At 48.2% G+C, this 14,894-nt stretch overlaps 2 protein-coding genes across 2 annotated transcripts in view; both read left to right on the top strand.

Moving 5' to 3' along the window:
* Positions 1–264: 264 nt before the first annotated feature.
* slc9a5 (solute carrier family 9 member A5) lies at positions 265–10,488 on the top strand. The gene is made up of 16 exons (XM_029143553.3): positions 265–730; positions 2,259–2,561; positions 2,633–2,796; positions 3,378–3,456; positions 3,532–3,709; positions 3,837–4,057; positions 4,297–4,499; positions 5,779–5,868; positions 5,950–6,020; positions 6,541–6,667; positions 6,819–6,910; positions 7,053–7,179; positions 7,265–7,414; positions 7,632–7,701; positions 7,851–7,979; positions 8,068–10,488. The coding sequence occupies exons 1-16, from the start codon at positions 367–369 to the stop codon at positions 8,661–8,663; spliced, it is 2,964 nt and encodes a 987-aa protein (XP_028999386.2). The 5' UTR covers positions 265–366; the 3' UTR covers positions 8,664–10,488.
* A 2,734-nt stretch (positions 10,489–13,222) lies between these two features.
* The window catches only part of plekhg4 (pleckstrin homology domain containing, family G (with RhoGef domain) member 4), a 37,544-nt gene continuing 35,872 nt past the window's right edge, over positions 13,223–14,894 (top strand). The window contains exon 1 of the mRNA XM_055507254.1: positions 13,223–13,544. Within this exon, the coding sequence (XP_055363229.1) occupies positions 13,371–13,544 (174 nt within the window). The 5' untranslated portion in view covers positions 13,223–13,370. The remainder of the gene's footprint in view (positions 13,545–14,894) is intronic.

The raw sequence follows: 14,894 nt of genomic DNA, 5'->3' as shown, positions 1-14,894 counted from the left end.
GAGGAAGAACCTGAAGATGGGTCTATTTCATTACTGCAACATTAAAACCAGAACATTCAAACTATTTGGTGCATGTTTATTCTTCACGTTATTTCAACACAGTTGTGTTACTCGAATTTCAATGCAGTAATCAGCCATTGTACTGTTCCTGAACTAAATGATCCGAGTATCCCACTACCTGAGCCACCTCAGACTGGTCCTGGACCCCGGGTCCGGAGAAGCTGCAGGGTGTGCGTCTCTTTAAAGCGAACTGGGCGGGTCACATGTCCGGCTCCGGTGTCCCCTCCTCCTGTCTTGCCGGAGCTGGTGGCTGTGTCTGTGTATATAAGTCCAGACGATGCGGGCCCGCTGAGCTCCGGGAGGAAGATGCTGCCGCTCGGTCTGATGCTGCTGCTGCTGCTGCTGCTGCTGCCGCCGAACGCCGGTACCGACCTGACGGCGACCGGTGCTGAGCCGCTCCGCGGGCCGGGGCTCGGCTTCTCCACGCCGGTCCCCGCCTCCTCCTCCGCCCCGACGCTCCTCCTCCCCCCGCAGCCCGCGGCGGAATACGGCGCCCCCGGTGTAACTTTGGCCAGGTCCGCGGCGGAGGAACCGGCCGGTCCAGGACAGGAGGAGGAGGAGCATCATCATCACGGCGGCGGGTACCGAGTGGTCCAGTGGGAGTGGAGCTACGTCCAGACTCCTTACATCATCGCCATCTGGCTCCTGGTGGCCAGCGTGGCCAAGATCTGTGAGTGTACGACCGGCCAGTGTAGTGGTACTGCTCCAGACATCAGCTACCACAGAACCCCAGGTGGATCCAGAACCCTGCCGTGAGCATATTACTGTTATAGCCCAAGGTCAGGCACCTGTCAGAACCGGCTGACTGGGTCGCGTTATGTCGTGTCAGGTACAGTTTTATTAGACACTGGACAGGCCAGCTGAGTTCTGACCCGTACACAGGAAACAAAATGATGTCTGTTTTTCACCCATAGGTCGGTCCTGGTCAGTGTCATGGACCACAGGCTTCATGATGTGGATTGTTTAGATAGAGCTGGTTCGGATACATTAGTTGGAGGCGTAAGGAAGCAGAACCGAGTTCTGTTGTGCTGGTTTCACGTTGAGCTGCTGACTGTTCTCAGCGTTGGTGTTGCAGCCCGTCTGGTGAGTGGGAGGTTCAGCTGGGCCCGTTTGTGTTTACTGCAACCTGTGGATGAGCATGAAAGTGCTCCAGGTTCTGTTCTAGACACAAACCTCCAGTCTCACTTCTCCACGTGTTCTGTGCGTGTTTGGGTCGATGGAGTTGATCTTCACACAGGATCTGTGTTCGGGTCGTGGTCACAGCATTTCATTCTAGTCTAACTGAGAAAACAGGAATCAGGCTCTAAAGCAGACTCAGAACCTGACAGGTTATCGGATCAGATCCTTTTGAAGAGTTTTAGTTTTTTTTCCTTTTTTTGAAAAACTTTTAATCCTAAAAACATTATGTTGAGATTTTCTAGTTTCATTTTCTAGTTTAGATTTGAGAGTTTTTCTACGGTTGTGCTGTTAAAGCACATAAAATAAATTATAATCCCAATCCTCTTGATCGGACACTGGTTCTGTCCAATCAGAACAGCGACAGGATCCTTTTTCACGCCTTCCAGTGACTCTAATGGATTGAAATGTGCTTTTCCATATTGATTTCTGTCTTCAGACCCGTCAATGAGAAGAAGGTCTGTTTACTGGTAAAACTCAGAACCCAGTCAAACGTAACAATCAAACAGAACCAGACTGTTCTGTGTGCTGGTCTGCAGCTCACACGCACTAGCTGAGGCTTTGATGTGTTTCGTCCTCACTCGTGTGTGTGTGTGTGTGTGGGGGTGTGTGGGTGTGTGTGGGTGTGTGTGTGTGTTCTACGTTCTACATCTGGTTCTGACTGCTGTACAGATACTGTAGCTATCAGTGTTGGATGGTGAGTTGGTTCTATAACACACATGCATGGACCAGGAGGGTGAAGGGTTCTGATTGATGGCCCGAAAAAAAGAAGATCCTTTAAATTCATGCCTCAATTTCAACATGTGATCAGTGTTTTTCCCATTTTCAGTCAGGATATGAGGCTTAAATAGTTCAGTTGCATGGTTCTAGTTCCCCTCCAGACACATTCAAACTGACATTTCATTTACAGGACCCAGCCACTCCTTATAAATAGCTGTCCAGGTTCAGGTCCACGGTGCAGATAAACCGGTTTTGGAGTTGTCTGTGTCCGCTGGATTCTGACCCACTGTCCTCTTCTACAGTGTTCCACTTCTCTCAGCGCTTCACCACAGTCGTCCCAGAGAGCTGCATGCTGATCCTCCTGGGTCTGGTTCTAGGCGGGATCGTCCTCATAGCCAATAAGAAGCAGTTGTACCAGCTAGAGCCCGCCCTCTTTTTCCTCTTCCTGCTGCCGACCATCGTGGGCGATGCCGGATACTTCATGCCGGCCCGGCTCTTCTTTGACAACCTGGGGGCCATCCTGACGTATGCCGTGGTGGGAACGCTGTGGAACGCCTTCTGCACTGGGTTCTGCTTGTACACCGCCAAACTGCTGGGGGTCATAGGTCAGTCACTGATGCTCATGAACCTGTGTGGTACCAAGACAGAACCTGGTGCCTGTTGTCTGTGTGTGCAGATGAGCGCGTGCAGGCCGACCTGATGGACTTCCTGCTTTTCGGGGCGCTGATCTCCGCCGTGGACCCGGTGGCGGTGCTGGCTGTGTTCGAGGAGGTTCATGTCAACGACACGCTCTTCATCATCGTTTTCGGGGAGTCCCTGTTGAACGATGCTGTCACCGTGGTGAGACGCGAACACGTGTTGCCATGGCAACAGCTCATCACACACTTGATGTTGTTCCCTTTGTGTTCTCATCAGTCTTGACTATGTAGATGTTCTGGTCTCTGCCGTCTCATCAGCTTCTGCTTGATCTGTGATGTTTTTCACAGACACAGTGACGCTTTGCGGCATGTTTTGAACTGTTTCTGGTGCTGCGCCAGTGTCTCATTGTAAGTTAGCAGAGCAGAGGTTGGCCTAAACCTGAGCAGCAGGGCCACAGCTGGATGTTCCTCTAAAGCTCAGACCTTTGCGCCGGCTCCATAGCGTGGTGTCACACAGCAGAGTGTGAGCAGATTAACGGCAGCGTTCTAATCCGCAGCAGCTAATCGTCAGAATATGAGCTAATCCCATCAACCAGTGTGGGATGTGGCTCCCGTGACCCGGGGGTTACTGCAGCAACATACCTCTGTACAGTGCAATGTTACTTCAGAGTGAAAAACTACAACGTCACTGTTCGTGGAAGGCAGCACAACTCACTGAGCTGTTCTGTTATGGTCAGCGGTTCTTCTGAAAGCGTCAATTGACTAGTTTGTGGTGTCGTGCAGGTTCTATATAAAGTCTACATCTCCTTCGTGGAAGTGGGAGCAGCCAACGTGCTGACAGCAGATTACTTTAAAGGAGTCGGTGAGTGGAGCAGAACTGGTCACAGTTCACTCTACCTGGACTCGTCTCTCACTCCCCCCTCCTCCTCACCCGCAGCGTCCTTCCTCATCGTCAGCATCGGGGGGACTCTGGTGGGTCTGGTGTTTGCCGTCATCCTGGGCTTCATTACTCGTTTCACTAAGAAGGTTCGGATCATTGAGCCGCTCTTCGTCTTCCTGCTTGTCTACCTGGCCTATCTGACCGCCGAGCTCTTCTCCCTGTCTGCTATTCTGTCGTAAGTGTGTCCGGCCAGTGGAACCAGAACCATGTCCAGTCAAACTCTATGTCTTTATATGGACCTGTGGAGGCAGCACAGACTATGCCTCAGTAAATGTTTCCTGGTTGTTGCCCTCTGTTCTTAGTATGACCTTCTGTGGCATTGGGGCCAATAAATATGTGGAGGCCAACATTTCCCAGAAGTCTCGGACCACGGTGAAGTACACGATGAAGACTCTGGCCAGTATCGCTGAGACCATCATCTTCATCTTCCTGGGCATCTCAGCTGTGGACAAATCCAAGTGGGCCTGGGACACGGGTCTGGTGTCCTGCACCCTCGTCTTCATCTTCATCTTCAGAGCCATGGGTCAGTCTTTAATAAGGTTGTAAGTGTCTTAATTAAACAGCTGATGCAGCGCTGCAGCTTCTACATCTGATGGTTTAGCTTCACAGGTCAGAGTTTGTGATTATTAAGCAGCTGAAAACATCACTGTGATCGGAGACAGAGGAAAAACCTGCATGCTAATGACTCAGCTCCTGTGATTTAACAACATCTAATTCTACATTACATCATCTTACTGACCTTTTATGACCCCTGTGCTCTAGGTGTGATTGGTCAGACCTGGGTCCTGAACCGCTTCCGTCTGGTCCCACTGGACAAGATCGACCAGGTGGTGATGTCGTACGGTGGGCTGCGAGGAGCCGTGGCCTTTGCTCTGGTGGTGCTGCTGGACGGCGAACAGGTCAAAGCCAAGGATTACTTTGTTGCCACGACGATTGTGGTCGTCTTCTTCACCGTCATGTTTCAGGTAAAAACAGCTCAACCAGACGTGCTCAGGGCACAGCATCATGGGTTATGGTTGTGGGTTCAGCATCATAGTAAATAGTCAGTATGTTCTGACTGGAAAAGATCAAGACAAGTGGGACTAGATGTGTGTTTTATTATTATGCTAATTGATGGTTCAGGTCTGAGGCTGATTCAGGTCTCAGAATAGTTCTGGTCTGAAGATGGTTCCGGTCTGTGAGGACGGTTTCGTTCCATTATAAATACACACAGTGGCAGACATGACTATTTGTTGGAAAGTGAGATCAGTGTGTTAATATTTCAGCTGCCTTGATGCTGATGTTTTAGAGAAGGATGAAACAGCTGATGAGCTCAGTTCCATCTGAGTCTGCAGTGATCTGGACGGTAATGACTCATCCCAATATAGGTATGAATCAAACAGGAAGCGGAAGAGAACTCCTGACGTCACCATGTTTCCACTTCGGCTCAGTTTGGGTTGGTTTGGACAGGTTGTGTTGCCTTTAAGAGGGAACAGGTCAATGAGCAGGAGGACAGATGATCGAAACATGTCGAAGAGTGATGATGGAAGACGGAGGAGGAATCCTCTGAGGATCACACTAGCTCCACGGGCGGAGCAATGTCCTGGACAGCCCCCCAGCACAATGCAATCAATAAAGAATACATAAATATGTATCTGTCTCAACGCTGTGAAAAATAGGAGCTGTGGCCACATCAAATACTGAACAACTGAAGGCAGTACAGTGGACCAGATGCTAAACCCTGGAACCAAACTAGAACTGGTCCTTTGAGTTTGTTGCTGCCAGTGTTGTCACTGGCTGATGTTTAGCAGCTGTGGTACCATCACCATGGTCAGTGTCCCAGGGTTTAATGAACTGGACTGTGTCTGACAGTAAGTGCCCTTGTTTTATCTCTGTACTCAGATGGGTGGGAGTTCTAACAGCCTTGATATGTTGGACCCGGCTGAGCCACAGAGCCGGGCTGCAGAGCTGCAGCTCTTTATTACAGGTTCCAGGAAATCAGGTTAACGCCGCTCTTACTGCTGCTACTGTTAGTTACATCTGATTAAAGGTGACCCTGCAGGACCTGGACCAGAACCAGGGCTGTTCTTCAGGCTGTGTAAGACCTGTCTTCCCTGAACAAACAATAGGTTGTTCACTCATGTGTGCTGTGGTCAGTAGCATGAAAGCTGTGGTGCCCATTTTCACGCTGGACCAGTCTGAATGCAGGAATAGGTGCTGTCTGCAGCTTGCTCCCTGTTCCGGCTTATTCCTCTGCCGTTTCAGGGTCTGACCATCAAACCTTTGGTGAACTGGCTCAAAGTTCCCCGTTCCACTAACAGGAAGCCGACCATCAATGAGGAGATCCACGAGAGGGTGAGCGCATCCACAGCATCACAGCCATGGCCAGCCTGCTGCAGGTGGTGACGACACCATTTTTATTATTTTTATTTTTAGGCATTCGACCACATCCTGACAGCAGTGGAGGACATCGCAGGGCTGCAAGGTTACCACCACTGGAGAGACAAGTGAGCCTAACACAATAACTTCCTATGGTAGTTGTTGTAATGACTGAAAATTGCCCACAGGGGGCGACACACACCACAATTAAACACTGCAGTCCAACTCAGCACTCGCTGCTCTGCTAGAATCGCTTCCTGCCACCTACAGCACCTCCATGTGCGTCTGCTGATGGTTCTGTAAATGAGTGAAAAGCAAAAAGTCTGAGAGGCTGCTTAAAGTCACAGAGCAGGAAACCGCTACAGAGAATGCTGGCTCACAAAATCCTAGGCTGACTAAATAGAAACAAAGTGACACCTCTGATGCTGATAAAATGTAAACAGAAATAAGTATAAATTCCCCCAAAACTGTTATAAATTAACTAAATTAAAAACTTTCTCTGTGGACAAAGTGTCCTTGAAACTAACTGAACAACTGTCTCTCCTCTGTCTGTCTCTCTCTTCATCTCCGTATGTCTCTCTCTCTCTATCTCTGTCTCCATCTCTGTCTGTCTCTCTCTTTCCGTCTGTCTGTCTGTCTATGTCTCAGGTGGGAGCAGTTTGATAAAAACTACCTGAGTAAGCTGCTGCTGAGGAAGTCGGTGTACAGGAAGAGCGAGCTGTGGGAGGCCTATCAGAAGATCAACATCCGAGATGCCATCAGTGTCATCGACCAGGTGGAGACGGGGGAGGGGGGGGATGGCCTGTCAGGAGGAAACTGCTACAGGGGAAATAAAAATGAAAAAAACGTGGTGTCAAGGGAAGAAACTGCCACAGAAGAACTCACTGAGGACTGTTGACCTCTGACCCCTGTCTCTGTGTGTACAGGGAGGGAACGTCCTGACCTCAGCCAGACTCTCTCTGCCCTCGATGGCAAGCAGAGCCTCGTTCCCTGAAGTCACCAATGTCACGAACTACCTGTGAGTCACATGACCTAAAGTGTGAGACCAGCGCTTTTCATGAGGACAATGACAGTGACCCTGTTCGTTCTTCCGTGTCGTTACCCGTCACTGCGCTGGCCTCCGTGGTCCAACAGTGAGTCTGAGCTGTGTGTTGTTGCAGGCGTGAGAATGGCAGCGGTGTGTGTCTGGACCTGCAGGTGATCGATAACATCCCAGGAGCCAAAGTGGAAGAGGACACAGAGACGCATCACGTCCTTGCTGAGAACCTGTACAAACCCAGGAGACGGGTAAGGCTCCAACACTCGCACCATCTGACTGCGAATGTGCAATTAAACAGGCAGCGAGTTCTGACCATGCTGCCGTCGTGTTCAGTATCAGTCCCACTACAGCCGCCATTTCATGCCTCTGGGGGAGAAGGAGCGTCAGGACCGGGAAGTGTTTCAAAGGAACATGAAGAGCCGCATGGAGACGTTTAAATCCACGCGGTACAAACGACACAAGAAGGAGCGAAGCTTCAAGAAGGCAAGTGGATTTTGTTCTGTTCTGGTTCTGTGTTTGGCTGCAACAAGAAGTAGGTCTCAACTGCAGGATGTAGTTTTCTGTTAGAGCTTCCTCAGCGGGTGTGTGGCTGTAATACGTTTCCTACAGACCATCAACCAGCCACATGCCAAGTTCCCTGTTACAGTACACATGTTATAGCTGCAGGTCTGTCCTGTTTATTCTGTCCATCTGTTGACAGAGGAGAGGATCCGATGCCAAAGAGGACGGCGGCGACAAACCCAGACGCAATGTCAGCTGGCAGGACAAAGGTGAGCGACAGAACAGATGGGATGGCTTTAGAACAGAGGAGGTCACGACCTGCTGTACAACCTGAGCATGTCTGGCTTCACCTGGATGCTGGATTCAGAGCTCACACGAAGCGAGACGCCGCAGTGATGAGTCGAGTTCGTGTTTTCAGATCCAGTGGTTGCTCCTGTGGCTTCTGAGGAGGAGAAGGCCGACCACTCTGACCCCGAGAAGGAGGAGGACGTGGGCATCACCTTTGTGGCTCGAAAGGTTGAGACCCCCAAGCAGCGACCCAAATCAGGCACGTGCCCGCTTCAGCTGGAGGCTTCCTGCTTCTGCTAAAACAGCCACACCTGCAGCAGTAACTGTAACTTTGTGTCCTCCTTCAGTTCCGGCAGCTCTGGATGGATGTCAGAGTCCGTCCCCCGCCCCTCTGTCCCCGACCGGTGGAGACAGCCACCTGCCCTGGAAGGGCGGCGTGGGCTCCCCCCCTCCCTGTGTGTCCGTGGAGGCCACCAAGATCATCCCCGTGGACCTCCAGCAGGCCTGGAACCAGAGCATCTCCTCCTTAGAGAGCATCTCATCGCCGCCCGCCCCGCCCGAGCCCGTCCACCCCCGCGTGAGTGTGCTCTCCAAACTGGGGGGGCCCCGTCCGGTCTCCTATACCCCACCGGGCAGCATAGGAAGCAGCACCTCCTCCGCAGGAGCCCGAGTGTCACAGGGCTCGTTCTGCTTCCCGGAGAAGAACAGGAGGAGGAAGGAGGAGGAAGAGGAGGAAGAGGAGGAGGGCGGAGCATTGCAGGAGATGCAGCCGCTCATGTCCCCCATGAGGCTCCCTGGCAACCTGCCCCCCCCACCCCCAGCGCCCAGCTCCGCTCCGGGCTCTGGAAGGAGGAGGAACCCCTGCGTCTACCTGCGCAGCCTGGTGACTGCGACGCCCCCTGGCGGCGGCGACCTGCACAGCCGGGGCCCCACCCAGCTGTAACAGCAGGCCCCGGACCAGCGGAACACACACTGCTCTTCACCAGTCAGCAGCTTCGAGACACTTTCACACACAGATGTCACGAGCGGCCATGCTTCGAACCGTCCAACAGGAAACCAGCTCAGCTGAAGGAGTGTCCATGCCTGCAGACACACAACGTGTCAGTGTGACACAGAGCTCCACGTGGATCAGAGACCGACGCCATGTGTCTGTAGGTGTGAACATCAGTTCCTCCGTGCGATCCATCCAATCACAGCCTTCCACAAATTGCCTTTAATTCTATAGCCTCCATCTGTTTTATACGTCTTGTGTTTGGTGACCGGCGGCTTAGACCTTGTAAACGAGGTGAAACCAGACCTGTCAGACCTGCACATCACCAGCTCATGACAAACATGAAGAAACCAGCAGGACTGATGGTTCAGGTGGTTTAGGTCAGGCCAGTCTGGCGTTTCGTTCTTCTCTGTTTGTCTTCTTGTCATTAAAGTCCGACCAACATGATCAAAACACTCTTCACTTTAAAAACACCTCATAGGTTTATAGTTCCACCCAACTGCTGCTAACTGTAATAAATGTGTAGTAATGGGAGGTGAGCGTTGAACTGTTTCAGTAGTTGCTTGGTCCACCTCTGGTCTCAGTCATATGAGAAGCAGGACAGTGAATGCGTGAAAGCACCTGTTAGTGCTGCTTGAAACATAATAATAATTCATTAGATCCTCCTGCTCAGTAACTATAGCTAAATGCAGCTGGAGCAGAGAAAAATCCGCTGAGTCAACATGATGGTACACAGCTGCTTTTCTTCAGGTGGTGCAGAGTCTAGTCTGTCTCACACAGTCAATCAAATGTAGTAATGGTGATTTGGTGGGACAGCTCTGCTTTCATCTAACCTGGGTCCCCATCATTCCTGCTTCTCACAGTAAGCACAGTGCCCATTATTTCAGCTGTGTGCTGTGTGTATGTTTATGTACTGCTTAAATTCTAGCACAAACAAAGAAAACCATGAAACTGTCTGACCCTCCGTCACCGCTAATCTGTTGATTATAGCGGAGATATCTATGACTTGGACCTGCCTTACACTGCTGTGTAACCGGTCTCTGTTAGTGTTTGGTTGAGTGGAAAGATAAGTTTGGTGTTTGTTGTCTCATGTTTAACTGTCTGCAGCAGCTCGAGGTCAACAGAAATCCATGTGTGCACCACAGACATCACTGAGCGTAGACACGCGTCCAGAGCCAAATGCTTCTGTGCTTATGGTGAAAGGTAGTGTTGGGATGCAAGTCTAACAAAAGACAGAAGCCTTTATGCCAACACAGAGCTGTTAGACTCAGGCAACGAGTTAGCAATGACTTCTGGGTGATTGCTGACTTCATATCTCCCCTTTAATCCCCAAGTCAACAGACAATATTAATTAGAATAAAATAAAATTACAATGTTATTATAGTAGCTAAAATTCCAAAGTAGCCCATTACCAGACCCTGTGATTAAAGGATATTAATAGTTAATATTGCACATGGTAACACTGGGTTTGGTTTGGCTTTTATCTGAATAATTACAAATGTTTAGAGTAGTTAGAGTTTTTTTCAGTAAATTATCTTAGAAGACATAAAGATTGCTTCCTTTAATAATCCCTTACCTTCAGCGAGCCTTGTCTCCGTTGCCTTGTGATAAGCCAGTGACTGTAGTGGCTCAAATGTGCTGCTGCTTGTGGAACGAATGACGGACACAAGCTTTAGTTTGGTCGATGTTGACAACTCTGTGAAACCAGCTCTGTCTTTGTGCCAAATGTTTGCTTCTTCCCAGTCAACAGTCAATAAATGTGAGCTGCGTTTTCTGACCTTTTTCTCACTGAAACCTGCTTCCAAGACTATAAACACTGGCCAGTTAACATTCTGGCTGACAGGCTTCAGTCAACACAAAGACCAGGGATAAGGATTTAATGGCTGCATTCTATGAAGCCTGTCATCAACTATAGTATGGACAAGTCTTGTTACTGTCGTAACTACAGTCCAATAACTGAAGTAACTACTGTAGAATAACTACAGTAGCACGAGTACACACATCAAAGTACCTACAGTATCTTTAGTAACTATACTGTAGTACCTGCTGTACAGTGCAGTACTCAGTAACTACAGTAACACTAACTAGTACCTATACTGTAACTATACAACCTACAGCACACTAACCAGTAACTACTACTACTATACTGACTACAGTACTTACTGTATGTAGCAGGTCTGCTGCTTCACTTCCTCTACTCTGCCGTGTGGTGCTACTCTGTGTTTTAATGAAAGAACAATCCAACGCCTTTCCGGGTCTATAAAACTTTATTCCACAGGCACTGTTTGAAAAAATACTCACAGTTTGGTACAGTAGCTCCATTAAGCAGGTTCTCACCTCTCCTCAACAAGGTTCTCAACAGATTGACAGTTGACGCTTACCTTGAAATCACCACAGATGCGTACAGCTTCAGCTTGTCCTTTCTCGATGACATGGGTGTGGTCCATTCACTCCGTTCAACCTTCGACAAGACTCCCTGCTCCACTAGGTTCTAGAGTTCAGCTTCCACCTTTGGCCGCAGAGCATACGGTACAGGACGGGCCTTATGGAATTTGGGTGTTGCATTTTCCTCCCAATCAATTCTAGCCTTTATGCCCTTAACTGTACCAATAGTGTTCTCAAAGACCTTCTCTTGAGTTTTTAAAAGATTTGTGACTGCCTCTCTGTAGCACTATATGAGCAGCTGCAGTTTGCAGGTGACATGCGCAGAGCTATATGCCACTTCCACCTTCAGTTCCCATCTGGTTGTACTTCCTCACCTGTGTGGGTCCTAAGTCGCACTCTTGTTTTTAAAAGTCTTGCTGTCTTGAGGAACAGCCGTTTATAGTGAGCTCTTGAGATGACAGACACTGCTGATCCTGTGTCTAGGTCTATTTTTAGTGCTTCACCAGACACTTTTGGAGTCAGCCAGATGACCTCTCTGCCTTCATCTTCAGTGATGTTGTGTAGCTTTAAGCAAGGAAGTTCCCTTGTGTCACTCTGTTTCTAAATCACTTACACTTTTAGAAACATGTTGCTTGTTTAACATTGTATTTAATCTTCCTATCCTGCTGTGTTTTGTCTTTCGGGGGGGCGGTTGAATTGCTGACTTTTGTTTGCAGACCCTTTCTATGTGCCTGGATTTATTGCATTTTCTGCAATAAATCCAGGCACTTCTGTTGGTTTATCTTTAAACCAACGGCCATTTGCATCTTGGTCTTGCCACACCTGCAGCACGTTTTATCACTCCTTGACATTTTGTGTAGGCCACTCTTCACACTCTTCCTTTGTAGATCCAGCAAATCTCTAGTCTGCAGTCTCCAGTGATATTACAACATTGCGTACTCTGCCTATGCATTCCACAGACCAGTCGATCACGAAGTGCATCTGAAAGTACACCACCAAGTTTGTGAAACTGAGTGAGTTTGCATAATTCTTCTATATACTCTGTAATGACTGGTTCCTATTGTGAAAACAGAACCTTTGAGCTACCACTATGGACTTTGGGCTCAGGTGATTGTGCCACGTCCAATTTGTTGTGTCTGTAACAAATACTTAATAACAAAGCGTCATCGGTTACACCTACACTAACTACTGTAGTACTTACAGTTATTATACTACATACAGTATCTCTACTATGGTACCTGTAGTACAGTAACTACAGTATCCAAGGGCCCCGCTAGCAATTACGGGCCCTATAAAAAAAATCTGAGGTTGGGCCCTACAATTTAGAAATAGTACTGACCACTAGTGGTTATTTTAGCATGTTGGCGCAGTTATTTAGAGCGTGATGCTGGTAGTATCAAGGTTGCTTGTTTGAATCTAACTGGATTACTTTTTGGGTTTTGAGAAGAACGTATGGATATTCAGTCAAAATTACATTTCACGTTTAATAGTGAAGAAAAACGTATGCTGGTGTTAGAATATTGATTCTGGAAACCTGTCAGAGTGAGAGCTCTGTATTTGGATCCTGGTAAGTAGTTCGAGTGAGCGCTCTTACCGATCTCGTCAAATAGCACACCTTGGACGTATTTTTCCGTTTGTAAGCTAGTTTCAGCAGTAAGAAGGAGAAACGGTAGAAGCTCGTGTTCTACAAATTGTAATATAATGCGAGAACGAACGCCTTTTGTGGTCATGTTTTATTCTCTTCGCTGGCAGATGAAAGTACACGAGGACAGTACATAGAGTGTAGGCAAAGTAGCGCTAACATTATACTGCAAAGGAAGCTCTGAATAAAGAAACCTTTTAAATAATGTGAAATGTATTGTGGGCCATTCTTCTCTGTTTTGTTAAACCTTTCTTTTCGTTTCTGATGGCTGGATTTGCGCTTCGTGTACCGCAAAGACATCGCTGCTTTGACAAAATGACTATCTCGCACTCAGCAGGATCCAGGTGGACGGACAGAACCATGCAGCAAACGGGAGGAGGGGTGGAATCTGACCGGAGAGGCAGAAGAAATGCGTAATTTATTCCTATTTCTAACTATTTCATAGATAAATTAGTAAAATCGAATAAGTTAGTGTTAATAATGTCATGATTTATTTGGCTGGTCTCTGTGGGTCCCTTCAAAGTTCGTGGGCCCTTAGATTCTAACTCCGTTGCCTATGGCCGCAAAAAGCGATCTGAATCCTTTCTGGACTGTGGTTCTCAACCCCAACAAGTCTCCATTTTGGGCCTAACATGCTCACCTTAATTTACCCCTATATCTGGCGCAACTACCCGTTACCTAACGAACCCAAAGTAATCCACCCCCACCTGGTACCGGATTTTGTACTGAAAAGTGGCGAAACAAGGTGGCTAGCTACCGTAACGTCGGCCCAGCTCATTCCCAATCAGTTGTTACGCAACAAGCAGGTAGGTTTGTGGTTTTAATGTGTGGAGCGGGAGAAACGTTACGCTTTTGGCGCTCTGCTTTGTTCTGCCCTAATTAAGTGGCGGTAACTAGTTGCGGTGACACATTTATTTAGTCTTATTATGAAAATGCAAACTGTTAAACGAAAAACAAACGGGTCATTATGGGATGTGACAGCTAGCAGTAGCTGAGGAGCCTTTGGGCAAGTACCTGCTATTTATTCTTCCCGCCACCTGTGCTGTGTGTTAGGCTAAATTTGAAACAGGCAGTTATAATAACTGGACGCAACATGTTAGCTAACATGTTAGCACACAGCTCTAGCAGAGAGCTAACCCCCACTATAGTTATGGCATTATTGTAGACAGAGGCTTCCCCTTAATTAAAAGAAAAGAAAACAATAATATTACAACTGTCAGAACAATATGAGAAGCTGTTCGTATGAATAATAGTTATTGTCTTTCACAGACAAGCTTAAATGAAGGACAGGGAGCATACAGAACATTCCTGCTGGGTTCACATGTTTGAAATGCATTTAACTTTCTTCTCTTGAAATGACTGAACGTGGCTACAGTATAATCAGAATCACGGATGACTCATTATGTAACTGTAAACCCACTCCCACTATTTGTGGGCGTTCCGTAGCTGCAGCATAATTTTTTCTGATGGTAGCGCTTTGTGCCATTACTCTACGTCCCCTCAGAGTCTGAATATTATGCCCTGGAGGTTTGCTACCTACCTCCCTGTAAACTTCCTCGATTGACAGTTTTCCCTGCAGCTGCATGTGTTGCGTAACCCGCAGCTCTGTATCAGCTTGTCCTGAACCCTACGAGTACTGTACGAGGCGATGAATGATGGACAGGCTGTAAAGGAGCTTGTATGTATAGTTGGAGATGATGGTGGTTCTTATACCAGATGAGTAAATAGAAAGCGTGTTCTAATGTGAATTATTGATCTGATCTTCATTCGTCTGTGTTGGCTCGCGCGGCTCTGCATCCAGTTTCAGTCTTAAAACGTAACCTTACACCAGCTGGTGTCTAAGCATGAAAGTCGGTGCTGTTGTTAAACGGGGTGGATTCAGAAGAATGATGTAATCCTGATGAGAGCAGCATGTTGTGCTGACCTCCTGCCTGACAGTGCTGACAGAACGTTCTACCTGCAGGACTGTGGCTTCCACCTTTCCCTGAGACACAGGCCTGGACTTGACTTAGAGTCTCAGACCCGAAGAACAAAGCCTTGACCTGAAGGACTCTTGGTAAGACATGTAGTTTCAGTTCTGCAGGTCAGGTCTCGTCCTGTTTTCTCTGTAATTATTTGTGCAGCCAGCAGCTTAACCGGACCTAGTTGGTGTAAAT

The sequence above is a fragment of the Betta splendens genome, chromosome 3 (assembly GCF_900634795.4).
Source record: "Betta splendens chromosome 3, fBetSpl5.4, whole genome shotgun sequence".
Lineage (NCBI taxonomy): Eukaryota > Metazoa > Chordata > Actinopteri > Anabantiformes > Osphronemidae > Betta > Betta splendens.
Note: the sequence above shows the minus strand (reverse complement) of the source record. Positions and strands in the feature narration are given on the sequence as shown.